We start from the raw sequence: 20,726 nt of genomic DNA, 5'->3' as shown, positions 1-20,726 counted from the left end.
GAGGGCAGGTCACGTGACTGCGCGGCACGAGCTTACCCGCTGTGCCCCGCCTTCAACGTTGTCCTGCCGTTGTTGCTTGTTCTCCTCCTTGTAATCGTAACAGTAGTCTCTCGTGACATTACGTTGCGTCACACTAACTATGACTACTAAGGAGCCGAACTCTGCTTTGCAGCTTATACTGCAGCAGATTGCCAGTCTAACGGACACTCTTATTATTATTATTTATTGAGAAGCTGGCACTATTAGTAGTAGTGTCAGATATTCACTCTCATCTGGAATACTGATGAAATAGGTAATAATGGTGATGATATTGATTGTTGATTGTTTTGTTGGTTCTGTCTACGGTTGTGGGCACACCTGGGGGGTGCCAAGCCTTCCTGTGATCCGATTGGCTCTCTCAGATGCCGGGTCGCGCTAGTCTAACCCAGCGTCTGTACGCTCTCATCTTCAACAGTGCTATTATCTGACACACCCCTTCAGCTTGGACGCTCTTCACGCTTGCAAGCTGGGCACTTAGTCCTACTCAAGGCTTACCACGAGATTTTCAAGTTTCTCTTGAATTTCTTCGAGCGGTGCCGAGTTTCTCGCCAGGATTTCCTTAGCGGGGACTAGTCCTAGTTGTTCTAGGAATTCTGGCCATTTGTTTGGTGGCAATGATTTGGTGAGACCGTCGGCGATCATATCCGCGGTAGGTATGTACTCTACGGAGATCCGGCCTGTCGACACCTCCTGTCTGATCCAGTGATTGTGTATGTCGACATGTCTGAGTTTGGTTTGAAGCTTTGAGACCTCCTCGGTGACTAGGCGAATAGTCTGTTTGTTGTCGCATTGAATAGTGATACTAGGGGTGTCAAGCTGGATGTTCAGCTCCTTGAGGAGACGGGACAGGAATAGAGCTTCCTTAGCCACTTGAGACAGGGCGAGAAGCTCGGCTTCTGTCGTTGATGTTGTAACAGTGTCTTGTTTGTTTGCTTTCCATGCGATGAGTCCATTAAAGAGCTTAATCGCGTAGCCTTGTGAGCTCTTCCTGTCTAGGGTATTGTCGGCAAAGGAGGCGTCGCTGGCTATCTGCAGTCCAGTGCCTCCTCCAAGTTGTAGCGCGAGGTGTTTTGTCGCTAGTAGATATAGAAGAACACGGTCGGCAGCGTTGTGGTGCTCTAGTCCTGGATTGGAGAGAAAGCGGGCGAGCCGCGACGTCGCAAAGGCGATGTCTGGTCTGGTAGTTACAGCTGCGAAGAGGAGTGAGCCTATCTTGCGCTGGTATTTGTTGATCTCTGATGGGCAGGCGAGCCCATCTCTAGGGAGTAGCTCGGCAGTCGCCATCGGCGTGTCGTGTCTAATGTCGGTACGGTCGGCCAGTCTACTGATCTTGTCTGCGTAGGCCGCCTGCGACAGTTGGATCGTCCTTGATTTGCGATCTCTGATGATCTCGACGCCGAGGAACCATTGTAGGTCATTTCCTCCTGTGAAGAGGTACTTCTCCTGTAGGCGGGCAATTGCCTGCTGGGCGGATTGCTCCATGTCTTTGTGGTATGCTAGTATGATGTCGTCCACGTAGAAGAAGATAATGATGCCGCCTTTGATGAGACAGCAGGGCTCGTGCGGTACTTCTTGGAAACCGAGTTCTTTGAGAGTGCTTGTGAACTCTTTCTGCCAGAGGAGCGGGGATATGCGCAGTCCATACAATGCCTTGTTAAGCTTGAGTATAGTACCTGGCTTCTGATGGCCGCGTGGCATTCTCATGAATACTTCTCGGTCTATTGTCGCATGCACGAAGGCGTTTGTCACGTCGTACTGTTTGAGCTCTAGGTCGTACTTTGCCGCAATTGCGGTTAGCATTCGGAACGACCGGCTTGCGAGTGTTGCCGCGTAGGTGTCTTGCGATGTGATGTTTCGCTGCTGATCACCGCGGACGACTAGTCGTGCCTTGCACTTGAGTAGTCGGTGATGCTTGTCAAGTTTGTAGGTGTATACCCACATGCAGTCCAGGATTTGTTGTCCTGTTTGCTTGATTTTCTTTATAGGGATCTCTGTCCATGAGTTCATTTGATGGTGGCTTGCCAGATGGGACTGTTCTGCTTCTTTGAATAGTTCTCCCATTGGGTGGTCCTCAAGCTTAGTTCGGCATGTTGGCAGAGGTGGTAGCTGACTGCGATGGGGCTTCAAGCCTTTGGCGAGCATTCTCACAATCGCAGCCTTGTCCATAGCTACTCCTCTGTATTCTCCAACCTTTCCGGCCTGGGTACCCGCCATGAACGCTGCTGCCCATGGGGCAGTCTTAGGGGTTCCTTGTCGATCCTTCTCATCTAGCGATGCTCCTGCCATTAGCCGCGCGAGCAACGCTGCGGGTGGCGGTGTCGCCGGAGGTGTCGGGTAGCTGTCCCGGATTTTTCTCCCTTGATAGTATCCTGGCTGGTCGCCCTCGCTGTCCTGAGCGAGTGACTCCTCCGGTGGACTGTCCTCATAGAAAGACTCCGTCTCTGGTTGCTGCGCTGGTGTTGGCAGCTCAATGGTCCTCACGTGTGTCGCGATTTCTTCTAGCGTATTGTGCATGAGGTTGTCCATTAGGTCTTCGGTTTTGCCATCGAAGATTGACTGTTCGTCGAAGACAACGTCTCTAGTGCTTATCACTTTGGCGAGTGACGGTATCCAGATTCGGTAGATGTTTGATGACCGGTATCCGACTAGGTATCCGATCCATGCCTTTGGGTCGAGGCGTTGTAGGCGCGACTTCCCTCTGTGGGTGTCGTCTGTCATGGCGAAAGCTTTGCAGCCATATGCCTTAAGATGAGTGAGGTTTGGTTTTCGGAGAGATGTGACTATTCCGTTGCTAAAAGCTACTCGTGTGAAGAAGACTTCGTATGGTGTCTTCCAGTGATTGTTGTAGTTTGGGGTTCTGTTGTAGAGATAGACTGCGGCTCGAGTGATTTCTGGCCACAATTCCCAAGAGAGATTGGCGTCAAGTCGCATTGCGCGTGCCTTCTCCTTGTTCACACCCCCTGAGCGCTCGGCTCCACCGTTTTGTGCCTGTGTGTCTGGGGCTGAGGGCTCGACTCTGATGCCCTGTGTTGCCAGCCATCGCTCGACATCTGGCTTAACAGTTGTGATCTCGTTGTCAGACTCTATGGTCTTAACGGATATATTGTAATGGTTCTTCATAAATGAGAAGAAAGTTGTGAGCAGCCGGATAATAGACTTGGCTGTCGGTTGTCGGTAAAGTATAAGTCCCATTGGAGGCCTGAGAAACGATCGGTAATGAGCATTTGGCTCTTCTCTTTTGTGATCGCCTGGACTTCGTATGTATGGAAGTCGATAGCAAGTCGCTCTCCTGGGCCTTCGTCGTTTGTTCGCGGTAGGCGTCGTATCTGTCTCTTGGACTTGGCTCTTCCGCAGGAGTCGCATTGTACTGTCGTCACCCCTTGAACTCGCACCCCCTCAGACTGCTGCACGAGATGCTCGATTGCTGCTGGTCCCGGGTGGCCGAGTCTCTTGTGCCACAGCATCGCTGAGGCCTTCTTTGGTCCTCGCTGCGTGCGTGCTGTGATGGCTTTTGTGTGGACAAATGCCTGGGCTAGAGGATTGTACTCTAATACCCACTGGCCAAAATTTTCTAAGAGGTTGCCAATAACTTGATCGTCTGGTCCTCGTAGGTTGGTTGGGTTTGATTTGGTATCCCACCAGATTCCTCTCTGCCGTAGCAGTCGGAAGGACACTAGATTGCATACGATCTCTGGGCAGATTGCCACATCTCGCAGCACTAGCTTTGTTGTCCTATGCTGATGTTGCAGCGTGATGTCTGTGGTCCCGTATCCCCGTATCCAAATCTTTATACTACCAGCCCATATGTAGTCTCCTAATGATGACGGGCGGTAGTTGTATATCCGATCTGGATTGTTTGTGATGTGGCACGTCGCTCCTGAATCAAGAATGAATGATCGTGCGAGAGGGTACGTGTGCTCGGCTGTCCCACTCCGTGCGATGGTAGTGAACGCGGCGTCTACGTCCGTAATCTTTCGGCCTTCTAGTCATTCGATTGGTGACTGAGAGTACTCCGGCGTTGGTGTATGTGATTGTTTCAGAGCTGGCGTGCGTGTACGGGATCTGCATTGTCCGCGGATTAGCCCTTGCAGCTGTGTATCATTCTTACATTTAAACTGTACTAGTTCATTTGTAGCTTCATTTGGTGTCCACCACTCTGGCGCTAGGTCTGGATTGACATAGTAGCATGCTCTGAGTTCATGATATTGATAACACGCTGGGCATTTCTGCCCGGAGGTAGTCCCTTCACTTTGCGCTGAGGACCGCTTCTGTGCTGGCTTTCTCATGGCTTGTGAGGTTTGTGGTTGTTTACGAGGACGTCCCCGATACTTTGTTTGCGAGGTATTCCCCGGATTCAAGTTGGTAGATGGCGCGGTGACCCCACTGCTCGGCGTCCCGCGCAGTGGCTGGTAGGATTAGACTCCGCAACAATCAATTCAATCCGGTCACTCTCCTAGACCCACTTACCTATCTAGGTAGGGCTTAAACTCCTATAGGTAACTACTAGGCTTAAAGCGGTAATCAATCAATCCAATCTGAACCTTCTAGGACCCACTTAATTGATTGTTGCGGACTGTGGGTAGGATGCACCTCCAGCGAGAGTTGTATCATCATGTGTGCTTTCATCGTAAGCTGCCATAGCTGCTTTGTGCTTCCCTGATCTAAAAAGGGGATGGTGCATCATCATGTGCTCTCGGAACCGATTCATCATCTCCTTTCGGCTCATCCCAGCTGCCCATCGTCCGTTCTCTTGGAAGTTTACGGCCCAGATAGGTACTGTTTTCTGGACGGCCACCAGAAAGTCCTTTGACATCGCATCAAGTTGTGACACTTCTGGTACGCTGTATACTTCAGCTTCCGTGGCGGCTTGGTCATATTCCGCCAGCCACGTGTCCCATTGATTTGGGGTCCTCATTGGTTTGAGGGATGCTAGGTATCTTTCTCTAGCTCGCTCCTTCTCGGTGCGATCGCTCACTCCAACTGTAAGCTTCAAGTTTATAATCCACTCGCGAAGTGTCTTGTCTGGGAGACAGCATGTGCGTAGTAGGTGCGGTGACACGCTTGATTGAATCAGGGTCATGATGTGCTGGAAGCTTGACTGCTCCTTTTCGTATTGGTGTCGGTCGCTTTTGTACTGCTCCATCGACATGCGATAGTACTCGAGGTCTTCTTTAAACGCTTTCTGTCCGCTGTTCGATAGTTCGCTAAGTCTTCCTGGCTCTTCGATGCCAGAAGCTGCTTGGTAGTCAGCAAGGATTGGGATTCTAAGGTCGGTAGGCCTCCGGAGGGGCTGAGTAGTAGTCTTTGGGTCAATCTTATCCCAAATATTGTGTGCTATGCAACGCGCTTGCAGTTGTAGCATCCAACCGGTGTAGTCTGACTGGTCGCGTAAAGTCACGGTCGCGTCGCGGGTGGTAAATGTCGTCATTTTGGTAGGTAGGTAAAGATAGTGAGACTCTTAATTGTCAGATATTCACTCTCATCTGGAATACTGATGAAATAGGTAATAATGGTGATGATATTGATTGTTGATTGTTTTGTTGGTTCTGTCTACGGTTGTGGGCACACCTGGGGGGTGCCAAGCCTTCCTGTGATCCGATTGGCTCTCTCAGATGCCGGGTCGCGCTAGTCTAACCCAGCGTCTGTACGCTCTCATCTTCAACAGTGCTATTATCTGACAAGTAGTATGACTACCTAATAGAGCGCTCTCTAAGGCACAACGGTAGTGGTGGTACGACTCGTATTGTATTGACTAAGGAGCTATTTACACGTTCGTAGATCCGTGTTGCGTGCAGCTGCGTCCAAGCTCCCCGCTAGGACCCACCTGCACGTGTCACCAATCATGTGACTACTCCTCCGCTTGATACCACCAAGTCACTTACGGACTGTATTCTCAACATTATTATTATTATTATTCCATTTAGAGTCCTTTTCAGTCAGAGACTATGCAAGACTTTGGCCTAGGCCGTTCTATATAGGTGTTTTCTATGAGTAGTTTCTTTGGGGTAGTACAGTTTGGAGGATGTTTTGCGTGCTCCTATTCTAGAGTAGATCTGGAGTAGGCGCTAGTGCTAAAGAGCAGTGTGGTAGATAGAAAGAGATGTAGCAGCGGGCTCTTATAGTAAGAAATACAGTTTTTATTGAGAAGCTGTGTCAGATAATAGCACTGTTGAAGATGAGAGTGTGAGGGACGTCAATAGTTGAGATGACCGTATCTGTATTAAGTACTAAGTGAGATATTGCGTGCAGGTTCGAAGACCTGCGCGGGTCGAACTTTGGTGTTCGGCTGTGGCCTTCGCTTAAGGCGCACGGGCCACCTCGCTTACTAGAGGTCGCGGGTTTGATCCATGACACTACCCCCCCAAAAAAGAGAGCAAGTTCCAACGCTCGAACTGCCTTTTTTTTTTTTTTTTTTTTTTTTGCCTAAAATTGTATACAAAGGAGATACCTATATCGCAAAACTGCTGCATACCAAGCGTGTCGCTTGCAGTGTCCATTCCATTACTACATTCTATTCCCGTTGTCTGTGCACAGTAATTATGGATCATCATCGTGGCGTGGTGACCTTAGCATCTTGTCTTAACAATAGTAACTTTGACAGTCTAGTCCTTGCCACGAGCACAGCGTCTATAAGTCCTATTTCTAGCACAACTTATCGACGCCCTCGATTATAGCAAGCACAACTATATTATCCCAGTCTTATTGTTGGTCTTGTCTGCTGTTGTCACCACTGGCTAGACACGACTAAGAGCGTGAAGTCGCATAACCAGCATATCTTGTTTGCCTGTGAGAGACTTAAACTTCCTGTGCATAGGCGGCTTGTTTGGGTGATCAAGGTGATAGCGCGTCACAGTGTCAGCGGAGTCCGCGAGGTTCATGTATGGTTCCCATGAAGGATTGTCGGGGCCGTCGGGATAGTTTGCCCATCGTACCAAGTATTGGAGCAGGCCTTGGGTAGTCTTGCCCTTGCGACCGCGGGCGGCAGGATCCTTAAGCTTCTTATTAATGCGGCAGTCTTCGATTGCTTCGACAGTGTATTCAGTGTCGTCTTCCACTTCTGGGTCGAACTCCGCAGGGACCTCAGGATCTTGTGTTTGTCCAGTAAGTGGGTTGTCGTCAACCAAGTGTAAGAGCCATGGGTGGAAAACATTGTGGATGCGCTTCATGTTAGCGGGAAGATCTAGCTCGTATGCGGTGTTGTTGATGGCGCGAACGATAGTAAAGGGACCGCGGTTCTTTAGGTCTAATGACGCGGAGGGTCTTTTCGTCCGTAGGTTGCGAGTGTCCAGCATCACTTGGTCGCCGACTTTGAAAGCTGGTGCGGGTAGCCTTCCTTCATTGGCGTATTCTGCTTGTTTTGCTTGCGCCCATTGCATTGAAGCTCGCAGCTCGTCCTGCAGCGTTTTCATGCGATCCGCGAAAGCGTCAGCGTTGAGACGTTCTTGTTGCGCAGGCGCAGTCAAGGTCGCAGCGCCTGGCGCTGGCGCAGGGGTTCAATGCCACTCCGTGGGTTGTATCCTTTAGTCGCGAAGAAAGGCGACTTGCCAGTTGTGCTGCTGGTGCTGGAGTTGGCTTCGAATTCAGCTATTGGCAGAAAAAGCGCCCAGTTATCCTGCTCGTAGTTGACATAGGCGCGTAGGTATTGCTTGAGGTAGGAGTTCGCGTTCTCGGTTTGTCCGTCAGTCTGGGGATGGTGAGCGGTCGAGAACTTCGGGCGTACACCCAGACGCTGGCATAGTCGCTTCCAAAAGTAAGAGACAAACTGCGCTCCACGGTCTGAGATAATCTCCTCAGGAAAGCCCTCTTCTCGCCAGATGTATTCGATAAAGGCTACCACAAGGGCGTCGGTGGTCATACTAGCCATTGGGATGAACTTCTTCTTCTTGGTGAGTCGGTCGACTACCACGAGGATGTCAGTGAACGTTTGACCGTTATGCCTGCAGGGCGGCAGGTGAGTGATGAAGTCTATAGAGATGCTGGACCAGTATTTGCTGGGGATTGGTAGCGGATGCAGCAGCCCATGCTTGCCTTCTCGGTATGCTTTGCTCCTCTTGCAAGTCAGACACGCGCGTACATATTGCGCGACGTCCGTGGTCATCCTAGGCCAGTAATACCATCGCGACAGCTTGGAGTATAACTCATGTTTGCCGCTGTGGCCACCGCAGACGCTCTTGTGGGCTTGTTCAATAACTTGGGTGCGAACGGCGCCGGCGGGGACGTAGACCTTGTTGCGCACATAGAGTAGTTCGTCGGTGATCTCGCAATCGCCAAGTTCCAGCCTGAGGTGCTCTTCTCCATGTATGAGTTTGAACGGCAGGCGTCGTAGGCCGTCCTTCTTGGCTTTGACGATCGCCTGCAACACCTTATCATCCTTGTATGCTGCCTTGATATTGTCAAGCAGAGCATCAATAGTCAGCTCGTTGTTCGGTGGCGCGGGCACATTAATTGCGGCGGGCGTCTCGTTTGGTATCGCGGGCGCACTAGTTGCGGCGATTGGCGTTGTAATAGGCGAGATTGTAACGTTATCGGCTGCACAGAGCGATCTTTTGCTCGTGAGGTCATGGGAGACGCCGTTTTCTCCCCCTCAGGCTCGATGCCAGGCAGTGCGGCGAGGACGGCGTACCGTTCAGAGATGTTGTCTTCCTCGCTAAGTTGATACAGCATTTGCGCGACTGCGGGGATAGAGTCAGGAAGGGTGCGCTGTGTGATGAGATTTGCGAGGTAGACTGCATGGCGAGAACCTCCATCCTTGGCGATGTTGATGGTGCAGACGCGCGCTTCAGGATCGACTTGGTCAGGCTTGATGACTACCTGGAGTTGATGCCGACGGCGGATGTCGTCGGGTGACTCGGGTAGGTCGCCAGGACGCCTTGTCAAAGCGTCTGGCTTCGTGCCCTGCTTGCCTGGCCTGTACTTGATAATGAAGTTGAACTCTGCCATGAATTCCGCCCAACGGGCTTGGCGTCTGTTGAGGCGCTTTGTGGTCATAAAGGTCTGAAGGGCTTGATGGTCAGACAACACCATAATAGGATCATCAGTACCAGACAGCTCAAAGCGCCATTGCTCAAAGGCGTTGACAATAGCTAGGAGTTCCTTGTCGTATATCTCATAATTGCATTCCGCAGGGTTCATCTTGTGCGATAGGAAAGCAACTGGGCGGAGGACTCCTGTCGCGTCCTTCTGAGAGAGGATAGCTGCAGTAACGAAATCTGAGGCATCGGTTTCCAACCAAGTCTCTAGGTCAGGATCGAAGTGTGCAAGGACTCCTGCAGTCTTAAAGGCGTCCTTAAGTCGATGGAAAGCTTGTATAGCTTTGCTATCAGCGATGAGCGGGAACTGATGTCTCTGGTCCTTGCCTTCGCCATCCTTGCGCGTGAGTTCTGTCAAGGCTTTTGCGATGTAGGAGAAGCCTTTGATGAAGCGACGGTAGAAGTTGGCGAAACCAAGGAAAGACTGGACGTCTTTGACTGAGCGCGGTATTTGCCAGTCTAGTATAGTGGAGACCTTTTTTGGATCCATTTCGATGCCCTCTGTAGTGAGGATGAGGCCTAGGTACTTCACTTTCTTGACCTTGAATTTGCACTTCGTGGGATCAAGATGGAGGCCAGCGTCGCGTATCTTAGAGAGGACCTTGATGACGTCGGCTTCATGAACTGACTCGTCATCGTCGCAGGTGTATATAAGGACGTCGTCGAGGTAAGCTGTACAGATATCGTCAAGGTACTCGCGGAGTGTCTCATTGATAAAGGTCTGGAAAGTGCCAGGCGCATTGCAGAGGCCGAAGGGCATGACAACGTATTCGTATAGCCCATACCGAGTGAGAAAGGCTGTCTTTTCTTCATCGCCTTCTTTGATCCGAACAGTGTTGAATGCAGCCACAACGTCGACAATCGTCATCCATCGTACCTTGGCCATGCGGGCCAGCGTTTCCTTGATGGAGGGTGGAGCGTTGCGGTTCTTCTTGGTGATGGCGTTGAGCTGACGGTAGTCAACGCAGATGCGAAGTCCGCCACCTGGTTTCTTGACAACTAAGACAGGTGACGCGTACGGAGATGTGGACGGTCGGATGAATCCGCGTCCGAGCATGTCGTCGATGTAGGCCTTGATGGCCCTGGTCTCCGTTCGTGTGAGCCCATAGATCTTAGGCTTGTGAATGCGTCCGTCGGTGTCAATCTCATGGTCAACGCCTTCGCGATGAGGTGCCAACTTCCCTGCTTGTATAGGACTGAACAAGTCTGGCATCTTGCTGTACAACCAGTCTGGCACCAGTTTGCGGATCTCCGCTTCCGTCATATGTGGACTCTCCATCTTGTTCATATAGTGGTCGTAGTCCTCTTGTGTGACGGCGGCGAGGCGGGCGATGTTGCGTTTGAAGGAGTCTAAATCGCAATCGTTATTGTCGTCTGGAGGGTCAGCAAGCTTCTCCCAGTCTTGTGGTTCGACCCAGATGGCTTCGTCTGGGTTGTGCGCAGCCATGAGGTAGGCGGCCTTGGCGGTGATAATGCAGATCTCGCCCACGGGCGTGGTTTGCCGAGATTCTGAAAGTGATGGAGTCTTGCCGTCGCCGTATACTGTCTCAGGGAGACCGTGGTCGAGACAACATGAAGTACAATGTGAAGAAGAGAACTTCATGCTCCGCGGTGAGAAGGTGAGACCGGGGTCGTGGTCTTCCAGCCAAGTCATACCAAGGATAAGATCAAAGTCTCCTACGTCAGCGACGAAGCACACGACTGGTGATAAGTGGCTGCCGTGTTTGACTTGGATTTCCACGGCTTCATTCAATGTATCAACAACCTTCCCATCCGCGAGAGAAAGCTGGATAGGTGAAGAGGTAGACATTATGGGCAGGCCCATGGCTTTAGCCCATCGCCTGTTCACAAAGGAAGCGCTAGCGCCTGTGTCGATAAGAGTAGTTGTCTTTTTCCATTCCTTAGAAGAAGTGAGGGTGTAGGAGTCGTAACGTAGTTGTTTAGTAGATCGAAGATGGCCCTTAACGGCGATCGCAGAGATGTAGTGGTCTTGGACGTCTTGTGAGTTGTCCTGATCTCCGACTTCTGGAGATAGTATCCTGGCGGCAGCGACCTTGAGACGGTTATGGTTTTCTCGCGTCTCGCGGTTCTGTTGTATGTCCTTGCGCCAGTCTAGCTCCTGAATGCGACTGTTATCAGGAGCGTCTAGTTTTCCGAAACTGGCTCGCCCATGTCGTCCAACTCAGGCTCCTCTTCAGTGGAAGCATTAGAGTCGTCGTCTTCGGCGTCGAAGTCCGCTCCCATAGCATAGAGATGCATACTACTAAGCTTAGGCTTGATTTGGTCCCAGTCTAAGATTGCGCAACCCTTCTTATCGCGCGCCTGGTGACCAGTCTCGCCACAACGGAAGCAGACCTTAGCCTTAGCCATTGCGTCCTTCTGCCACTCTGTGCGCGTCGTAGTAGCTTCGCGATGTTGTCCTCGGCCAGAGCGAGCCTTTCGTGCAGGATTACGATCATTTGGGGAGCGCGTGCGCGGCTTGGTGCGAGGTTTGTCAGCAGCGGTCTTGCCTTGATTAATCTGTTTCTGTGTTAGATCAGACTTGCGGGCGGCGTCAAGGAACTTGACAAGAGCATTCTCTTGCTCATCGTCAAAGGCGTGTGAGGCGGCGGCGGCGAGGCCAGGTCGCAGGAAAGCGCGAGCGTAGCCAATCATGGCGCTGTCTGGAAGCTTCACTAGGCGACACACGCTCATAAAGCGCCCACGCCAATCTGCAAAGGATTCAGACGATCCCATCTTGAGAGAGCCATCAGCGAGTTGCGACTGTGCTTCTGAGACCTTCTCGTAGGTAGAGCGCGCGTAGTATGGGTCCAGTCCTTCAAGAAGGTCCAAGTAGTGTTCGAACTTGAGATCGTCAATATATTGCCATGCTGCGCCGTCCACCTTCATCTCCAAGTAGGCCAATTGCTTGTCTTCAGGCAGAGATTCGCACTTCTGGATGGCTGACCGACGCCACTTGTCGTAGTTCTTGGTATCATCGTTGCCTTTCCAGACTTCAATGTCGGGGAGCTTAAAGGAAAGGCTTAGACCTCCAACTGTGGACGCTGCCTGTTGTACTGATTGCTGGCCGTTGTATGGAGGAGGGATATATCGGTGAGGATCTTGGTTCAACGGATTCGCGCGATCTCGGCGGGAGCGGGAGCGCGATCTTGAGTGAGAGTCGCCGCGAGGGCGAGGCGCAGGCCGAGTAACAACAGGAGTGGCTTGTCGGCTAGGATACGGGTTAGGTGATGCAGTGCGGCGATCTGTACGGCGCTCAGGTGACTCGTGTCGTCGGTTGCGCTGAGTAGATAGATGACTGTTACGACCGCGGTCCTCGCGACGCTGCAAGGTGTACGGGCGGAAGTTATGATCATATCGCTGAAGGCGCGCAACAACGTCATTGTACTCACGCTGTTGCTGAGTTAGAGAGGTCTCTAGCTTGCGGGTATTCTCAGTAGCTTGGACAAGTTGTTCTTCAAGTGCGCAGTTCTGGGCGACCACATCTTCGTAGTCGGCGTCGCGTTCTGCGCGCTGCTGGTGATAGCGGTCTGCGCGGGCGCGCTCTTCCTGGTGCTTCCTGAAGAACTCCTCGTACAGGCCGTGGAACTTAATGGACTGCGCTTCTTCGTGTTTCCAGTCCTCATACCAGTCTTGGTGAGTAGGGTTAGTGCAACCGGCGGTCTTGGAGGATGAAGGACGATAAAAGCGCTCGACCTCTAGCTTAAGCTCATTACGCTCTCGGTTGGTGTGTTCCAACTCAGCATTAGTAGTCTCAATAGTCTCAGTCAGCTTTGAGACTTCCTTCTCGTACCAGCTAAGCTTAGCTTCAGCCTTAGTGATGCGAAGGCGTAAGCGGTTAACAGCGGCTTCGTGAGCTTCCTTGGTTATTGCATCGATGTTCGCGTCCAGGATAGGAGCGCAAGCAGCGGCGAACTTCATGAGCTCAATAGCTAGAGAGCGCAGGAACGCGGTGTTTGAAGTGGCTAGCTCCAATAAGTCGTCGTCAGTGCAGACGGGGACTTGGAATTCTTCCAGGGGAGATTCTCGGCCTAGGTACAGCTCAAATTCATCCTCAGTCTCGTTTTGTACAATAGTGATGAACGTGAACTCAGAGTGAGTAATCTTGGCAGACAAGACGTTCTTGTTTCTGAGGGATTGGAGTCGACAACTGCCAACTATAACATCGTAGATGTCGGCAGGGTCGTGTGGTACCATTGTGGGCTCTTGGCTGTCTCCTTCTGTAACTGGAAGTGCGGGGTAGCCGAAGGTGCTTCGACGGCCTGGTTCGGATCGACGAACAGGCTCATGCTTAGGAGCGGGGCCTTGGCTAATAGTTTGTTGGGTGTCGGATGCAGTATCCTTAGGTCGCTCGCGGCTGGAGTCTTGGCTGCGGGGGTCGCGGGCGCTTTGTCTTTGCGCTTCTTGCGGCCAATAGGGAAGTCAGTCACGCTGGGCTGTGGAGGAGGCTGCATGTCGCTAGATCGGCGGGGGTGGCGGCCGCCGGTAGAGACGTTGTCGCTAATGGCGTTGATAGTTCTAAACATTTAAGGTGTTGGGTGTGGTTAATGTAGGTGGAGAAAGAGAGTGGTTATGATTGTGAGAGAGTGCGTCAAATGTGGGCGGGGAGCACAGCTGATTATTTGCTGTCACACTCCTGACTCCTTGCTCGAAGTAAAGCGGTGAGCCAAACCGTCTACCAGTCACCAAGGTGATGCGATACCGTCGCAATCGTTCCAGTGCAATCGCGATACTCTCAATCGCGACGCGGTACTGGCAACGTCCTTCGATGATGGGCTTCTAGCACAACACGCCTTCCGCTGTCAGCACAATAGCTTGTATCGCGCGCGTACGAGGGCCAATGACAATTGAGTTCCACTCCGCAGTCGTATAACAGAGCCTCAAAGTCCCAGTTGGCGGCGCGCGAGCTATCCTGATGCGGGTCTGTGACCGAAGATGGGGACGAGTTGTCGCCGTCTCAGCCGCGGGGTTGCGGGGTTGCTGTCACGAGCAATACTGATTGCGCGCTGAGTTCTTCGGTGCGGTCACTTTCCGCGCGTGTCCTAGGTACCGTATGGTAGACGCAATATAGTGTGAGGGACGTCAATAGTTGAGATGACCGTATCTGTATTAAGTACTAAGTGAGATATTGCGTGCAGGTTCGAAGACCTGCGCGGGTCGAACTTTGGTGTTCGGCTGTGGCCTTCGCTTAAGGCGCACGGGCCACCTCGCTTACTAGAGGTCGCGGGTTTGATCCATGACAGAGAGCGTACAGACGCTGGGTTAGACTAGCGCGACCCGGCATCTGAGAGAGCCAATCGGATCACAGGAAGGCTTGGCACCCCCCAGGTGTGCCCACAACCGTAGACAGAACCAACAAACAATCAACAATCAATATCATCACCATTATTACCTATTTCATCAGTATTCCAGATGAGAGTGAATATCTGACAATTAAGAGTCTCACTATCTTTACCTACCTACCAAAATGACGACATTTACCACCCGCGACGCGACCGTGACTTTACGCGACCAGTCAGACTACACCGGTTGGATGCTACAACTGCAAGCGCGTTGCATAGCACACAATATTTGGGATAAGATTGACCCAAAGACTACTACTCAGCCCCTCCGGAGGCCTACCGACCTTAGAATCCCAATCCTTGCTGACTACCAAGCAGCTTCTGGCATCGAAGAGCCAGGAAGACTTAGCGAACTATCGAACAGCGGACAGAAAGCGTTTAAAGAAGACCTCGAGTACTATCGCATGTCGATGGAGCAGTACAAAAGCGACCGACACCAATACGAAAAGGAGCAGTCAAGCTTCCAGCACATCATGACCCTGATTCAATCAAGCGTGTCACCGCACCTACTACGCACATGCTGTCTCCCAGACAAGACACTTCGCGAGTGGATTATAAACTTGAAGCTTACAGTTGGAGTGAGCGATCGCACCGAGAAGGAGCGAGCTAGAGAAAGATACCTAGCATCCCTCAAACCAATGAGGACCCCAAATCAATGGGACACGTGGCTGGCGGAATATGACCAAGCCGCCACGGAAGCTGAAGTATACAGCGTACCAGAAGTGTCACAACTTGATGCGATGTCAAAGGACTTTCTGGTGGCCGTCCAGAAAACAGTACCTATCTGGGCCGTAAACTTCCAAGAGAACGGACGATGGGCAGCTGGGATGAGCCGAAAGGAGATGATGAATCGGTTCCGAGAGCACATGATGATGCACCATCCCCTTTTTAGATCAGGGAAGCACAAAGCAGCTATGGCAGCTTACGATGAAAGCACACATGATGATACAACTCTCGCTGGAGGTGCATCCTACCCACAGTCCGCAACAATCAATTAAGTGGGTCCTAGAAGGTTCAGATTGGATTGATTGATTACCGCTTTAAGCCTAGTAGTTACCTATAGGAGTTTAAGCCCTACCTAGATAGGTAAGTGGGTCTAGGAGAGTGACCGGATTGAATTGATTGTTGCGGAGTCTAATCCTACCAGCCACTGCGCGGGACGCCGAGCAGTGGGGTCACCGCGCCATCTACCAACTTGAATCCGGGGAATACCTCGCAAACAAAGTATCGGGGACGTCCTCGTAAACAACCACAAACCTCACAAGCCATGAGAAAGCCAGCACAGAAGCGGTCCTCAGCGCAAAGTGAAGGGACTACCTCCGGGCAGAAATGCCCAGCGTGTTATCAATATCATGAACTCAGAGCATGCTACTATGTCAATCCAGACCTAGCGCCAGAGTGGTGGACACCAAATGAAGCTACAAATGAACTAGTACAGTTTAAATGTAAGAATGATACACAGCTGCAAGGGCTAATCCGCGGACAATGCAGATCCCGTACACGCACGCCAGCTCTGAAACAATCACATACACCAACGCCGGAGTACTCTCAGTCACCAATCGAATGACTAGAAGGCCGAAAGATTACGGACGTAGACGCCGCGTTCACTACCATCGCACGGAGTGGGACAGCCGAGCACACGTACCCTCTCGCACGATCATTCATTCTTGATTCAGGAGCGACGTGCCACATCACAAACAATCCAGATCGGATATACAACTACCGCCCGTCATCATTAGGAGACTACATATGGGCTGGTAGTATAAAGATTTGGATACGGGGATACGGGACCACAGACATCACGCTGCAACATCAGCATAGGACAACAAAGCTAGTGCTGCGAGATGTGGCAATCTGCCCAGAGATCGTATGCAATCTAGTGTCCTTCCGACTGCTACGGCAGAGAGGAATCTGGTGGGATACCAAATCAAACCCAACCAACCTACGAGGACCAGACGATCAAGTTATTGGCAACCTCTTAGAAAATTTTGGCCAGTGGGTATTAGAGTACAATCCTCTAGCCCAGGCATTTGTCCACACAAAAGCCATCACAGCACGCACGCAGCGAGGACCAAAGAAGGCCTCAGCGATGCTGTGGCACAAGAGACTCGGCCACCCGGGACCAGCAGCAATCGAGCATCTCGTGCAGCAGTCTGAGGGGGTGCGAGTTCAAGGGGTGACGACAGTACAATGCGACTCCTGCGGAAGAGCCAAGTCCAAGAGACAGATACGACGCCTACCGCGAACAAACGACGAAGGCCCAGGAGAGCGACTTGCTATCGACTTCCATACATACGAAGTCCAGGCGATCACAAAAGAGAAGAGCCAAATGCTCATTACCGATCGTTTCTCAGGCCTCCAATGGGACTTATACTTTACCGACAACCGACAGCCAAGTCTATTATCCGGCTGCTCACAACTTTCTTCTCATTTATGAAGAACCATTACAATATATCCGTTAAGACCATAGAGTCTGACAACGAGATCACAACTGTTAAGCCAGATGTCGAGCGATGGCTGGCAACACAGGGCATCAGAGTCGAGCCCTCAGCCCCAGACACACAGGCACAAAACGGTGGAGCCGAGCGCTCAGGGGGTGTGAACAAGGAGAAGGCACGCGCAATGCGACTTGACGCCAATCTCTCTTGGGAATTGTGGCCAGAAATCACTCGAGCCGCAGTCTATCTCTACAACAGAACCCCAAACTACAACAATCACTGGAAGACACCATACGAAGTCTTCTTCACACGAGTAGCTTTTAGCAACGGAATAGTCACATCTCTCCGAAAACCAAACCTCACTCATCTTAAGGCATATGGCTGCAAAGCTTTCGCCATGACAGACGACACCCACAGAGGGAAGTCGCGCCTACAACGCCTCGACCCAAAGGCATGGATCGGATACCTAGTCGGATACCGGTCATCAAACATCTACCGAATCTGGATACCGTCACTCGCCAAAGTGATAAGCACTAGAGACGTTGTCTTCGACGAACAGTCAATCTTCGATGGCAAAACCGAAGACCTAATGGACAACCTCATGCACAATACGCTAGAAGAAATCGCGACACACGTGAGGACCATTGAGCTGCCAACACCAGCGCAGCAACCAGAGACGGAGTCTTTCTATGAGGACAGTCCACCGGAGGAGTCACTCGCTCAGGACAGCGAGGGCGACCAGCCAGGATACTATCAAGGGAGAAAAATCCGGGACAGCTACCCGACACCTCCGGCGACACCGCCACCCGCAGCGTTGCTCGCGCGGCTAATGGCAGGAGCATCGCTAGATGAGAAGGATCGACAAGGAACCCCTAAGACTGCCCCATGGGCAGCAGCGTTCATGGCGGGTACCCAGGCCGGAAAGGTTGGAGAATACAGAGGAGTAGCTATGGACAAGGCTGCGATTGTGAGAATGCTCGCCAAAGGCTTGAAGCCCCATCGCAGTCAGCTACCACCTCTGCCAACATGCCGAACTAAGCTTGAGGACCACCCAATGGGAGAACTATTCAAAGAAGCAGAACAGTCCCATCTGGCAAGCCACCATCAAATGAACTCATGGACAGAGATCCCTATAAAGAAAATCAAGCAAACAGGACAACAAATCCTGGACTGCATGTGGGTATACACCTACAAACTTGACAAGCATCACCGACTACTCAAGTGCAAGGCACGACTAGTCGTCCGCGGTGATCAGCAGCGAAACATCACATCGCAAGACACCTACGCGGCAACACTCGCAAGCCGGTCGTTCCGAATGCTAACCGCAATTGCGGCAAAGTACGACCTAGAGCTCAAACAGTACGACGTGACAAACGCCTTCGTGCATGCGACAATAGACCGAGAAGTATTCATGAGAATGCCACGCGGCCATCAGAAGCCAGGTACTATACTCAAGCTTAACAAGGCATTGTATGGACTGCGCATATCCCCGCTCCTCTGGCAGAAAGAGTTCACAAGCACTCTCAAAGAACTCGGTTTCCAAGAAGTACCGCACGAGCCCTGCTGTCTCATCAAAGGCGGCATCATTATCTTCTTCTACGTGGACGACATCATACTAGCATACCACAAAGACATGGAGCAATCCGCCCAGCAGGCAATTGCCCGCCTACAGGAGAAGTACCTCTTCACAGGAGGAAATGACCTACAATGGTTCCTCGGCGTCGAGATCATCAGAGATCGCAAATCAAGGACGATCCAACTGTCGCAGGCGGCCTACGCAGACAAGATCAGTAGACTGGCCGACCGTACCGACATTAGACACGACACGCCGATGGCGACTGCCGAGCTACTCCCTAGAGATGGGCTCGCCTGCCCATCAGAGATCAACAAATACCAGCGCAAGATAGGCTCACTCCTCTTCGCAGCTGTAACTACCAGACCAGACATCGCCTTTGCGACGTCGCGGCTCGCCCGCTTTCTCTCCAATCCAGGACTAGAGCACCACAACGCTGCCGACCGTGTTCTTCTATATCTACTAGCGACAAAACACCTCGCGCTACAACTTGGAGGAGGCACTGGACTGCAGATAGCCAGCGACGCCTCCTTTGCCGACAATACCCTAGACAGGAAGAGCTCACAAGGCTACGCGATTAAGCTCTTTAATGGACTCATCGCATGGAAAGCAAACAAACAAGACACTGTTACAACATCAACGACAGAAGCCGAGCTTCTCGCCCTGTCTCAAGTGGCTAAGGAAGCTCTATTCCTGTCCCGTCTCCTCAAGGAGCTGAACATCCAGCTTGACACCCCTAGTATCACTATTCAATGCGACAACAAACAGACTATTCGCCTAGTCACCGAGGAGGTCTCAAAGCTTCAAACCAAACTCAGACATGTCGACATACACAATCACTGGATCAGACAGGAGGTGTCGACAGGCCGGATCTCCGTAGAGTACATACCTACCGCGGATATGATCGCCGACGGTCTCACCAAATCATTGCCACCAAACAAATGGCCAGAATTCCTAGAACAACTAGGACTAGTCCCCGCTAAGGAAATCCTGGCGAGAAACTCGGCACCGCTCGAAGAAATTCAAGAGAAACTTGAAAATCTCGTGGTAAGCCTTGAGTAGGACTAAGTGCCCAGCTTGCAAGCGTGAAGAGCGTCCAAGCTGAAGGGGTGTGTCAGATAATAGCACTGTTGAAGATGAGAGCGTACAGACGCTGGGTTAGACTAGCGCGACCCGGCATCTGAGAGAGCCAATCGGATCACAGGAAGGCTTGGCACCCCCCAGGTGTGCCCACAACCGTAGACAGAACCAACAAACAATCAACAATCAATATCATCACCATTATTACCTATTTCATCAGTATTCCAGATGAGAGTGAATATCTGACAAGCTGGCACTATTAGTAGTAGTATGACTACCTAATAGAGCGCTCTCTAAGGCACAACGGTGGTGGTGGTACAGATTCGTATTGTATTGACTAAGGAGCTATTCACACGTTCGTAGATCCGTGTTGCGTGCAGCTGCGTCCAAGCTCCCCGCTAGGACCCACCTGCACGTGTCACCAATCATGTGACTACTCCTCCGCTTGATACCACCAAGTCACTTACGGACTGTATTCTCAACAAAAGGTTTGAAAGAGAGCGTGTGGGTTGTGGCATCTATGCGGCGTTTTGCCGCGAATCCTACGCTGAATAATGCCAAGGAATTCAGCGGGTCTTGTGAAATTCAAGAATAGAAATCACTCGTCATAGAAGGAGTTCGTTACCTTCACGAAGGTCTCGAACTCTTGTGGCTGGTCTATTAATTGCGCCAGGTACGCTAGGCCTTCCTGTCTTGTGCGAGGGGGCACGATGGGGCGTAGAGGCCACTTCTTGAAGTGTGTTGTGGCTCTCTTGCAGAACACTAGGTGTTCTGGCGTCTTGGGCCTGCCGCATAGGCATTTCGAGGTATCCTCGTGGTTGAATTTTCGGTGGTACCATTCAAAGTCGCCATGCGTTGAGCGTATCATAAGGACTTTCGCGAGTATCCTTCGGGGTAGCCATAGCGCTGCGGGCGTGCGCCTAGTATCGTATGGCAGCTGCCATTGCGTGTACCATGCTGATAGCCTACTGCTCTTATCCTGCCACCAAGTGTCCCTTGTATGTTCGAGGAGGCGGCGGCCTACTGTTCGTATACCGGATCTTGTGGGGGAGGCGGCCATGCCGTATGGCTGGTGCGGGTCTTTGGCCTCGCTGTCAGCCAGCTGGTCGGCGAGCTCGTTTCCAACAATCTTCATGTGTCCCGGCGCCCACCGCGTTTTCACGTTGTAGGCCTCCATAGCTCCATGGATTTGGAGGAACGCCCATTGGGAGGAGGTAGGGGCGGT

At 51.7% G+C, this 20,726-nt stretch overlaps 8 protein-coding genes across 8 annotated transcripts; 2 read left to right on the top strand and 6 right to left on the bottom strand.

Annotated features, from left to right (window-relative positions):
• Positions 1-519: 519 nt before the first annotated feature.
• Positions 520-3,159, bottom strand: PtrM4_073750 (uncharacterized protein; the record flags this gene model as incomplete). Its single annotated transcript, XM_066106073.1, has 1 exon — positions 520-3,159. One exon carries the CDS (start codon positions 3,157-3,159, stop codon positions 520-522), a length of 2,640 nt encoding a protein of 879 aa, XP_065964700.1.
• Positions 3,160-3,247: 88 nt separating this feature from the next.
• On the bottom strand, positions 3,248-4,325 carry PtrM4_073740 (uncharacterized protein; the record flags this gene model as incomplete). Its single annotated transcript, XM_066106072.1, has 2 exons — positions 3,248-4,018; positions 4,148-4,325. Coding segments are annotated over 2 exons (949 nt in total), but the record flags the coding sequence as incomplete, so codon positions are not given.
• Positions 4,326-4,594: 269 nt separating this feature from the next.
• Positions 4,595-5,467, bottom strand: PtrM4_073730 (uncharacterized protein; the record flags this gene model as incomplete). Its single annotated transcript, XM_066106071.1, has 1 exon — positions 4,595-5,467. One exon carries the CDS (start codon positions 5,465-5,467, stop codon positions 4,595-4,597), a length of 873 nt encoding a protein of 290 aa, XP_065964698.1.
• A 1,306-nt stretch (positions 5,468-6,773) lies between these two features.
• Positions 6,774-7,448, bottom strand: PtrM4_073720 (Chromo domain containing protein; the record flags this gene model as incomplete). Its single annotated transcript, XM_066106070.1, has 1 exon — positions 6,774-7,448. One exon carries the CDS (start codon positions 7,446-7,448, stop codon positions 6,774-6,776), a length of 675 nt encoding a protein of 224 aa, XP_065964697.1.
• Positions 7,449-7,559: 111 nt separating this feature from the next.
• Positions 7,560-13,594, bottom strand: PtrM4_073710 (PRP38-assoc domain containing protein; the record flags this gene model as incomplete). The annotated part of the gene is made up of 5 exons (XM_066106069.1): positions 7,560-7,601; positions 7,667-8,582; positions 8,663-11,197; positions 11,251-13,218; positions 13,263-13,594. The coding sequence occupies 5 exons, from the start codon at positions 13,592-13,594 to the stop codon at positions 7,560-7,562; spliced, it is 5,793 nt and encodes a 1,930-aa protein (XP_065964696.1).
• Positions 13,595-14,535: 941 nt separating this feature from the next.
• On the top strand, positions 14,536-15,408 carry PtrM4_073700 (uncharacterized protein; the record flags this gene model as incomplete). Its single annotated transcript, XM_066106068.1, has 1 exon — positions 14,536-15,408. One exon carries the CDS (start codon positions 14,536-14,538, stop codon positions 15,406-15,408), a length of 873 nt encoding a protein of 290 aa, XP_065964695.1.
• A 269-nt stretch (positions 15,409-15,677) lies between these two features.
• On the top strand, positions 15,678-19,483 carry PtrM4_073690 (uncharacterized protein; the record flags this gene model as incomplete). Its single annotated transcript, XM_066106067.1, has 3 exons — positions 15,678-15,855; positions 15,985-16,755; positions 16,803-19,483. The coding sequence occupies 3 exons, from the start codon at positions 15,678-15,680 to the stop codon at positions 19,481-19,483; spliced, it is 3,630 nt and encodes a 1,209-aa protein (XP_065964694.1).
• Positions 19,484-20,099: 616 nt separating this feature from the next.
• Positions 20,100-20,636, bottom strand: PtrM4_073680 (uncharacterized protein; the record flags this gene model as incomplete). The annotated part of the gene is made up of 1 exon (XM_066106066.1): positions 20,100-20,636. The coding sequence occupies one exon, from the start codon at positions 20,634-20,636 to the stop codon at positions 20,100-20,102; it is 537 nt and encodes a 178-aa protein (XP_065964693.1).
• Positions 20,637-20,726: the final 90 nt, after the last annotated feature.

The sequence above is a fragment of the Pyrenophora tritici-repentis genome, chromosome 2 (genome assembly GCF_003171515.1).
Source record: "Pyrenophora tritici-repentis strain M4 chromosome 2, whole genome shotgun sequence".
Lineage (NCBI taxonomy): Eukaryota > Fungi > Ascomycota > Dothideomycetes > Pleosporales > Pleosporaceae > Pyrenophora > Pyrenophora tritici-repentis.
Note: the sequence above shows the minus strand (reverse complement) of the source record. Positions and strands in the feature narration are given on the sequence as shown.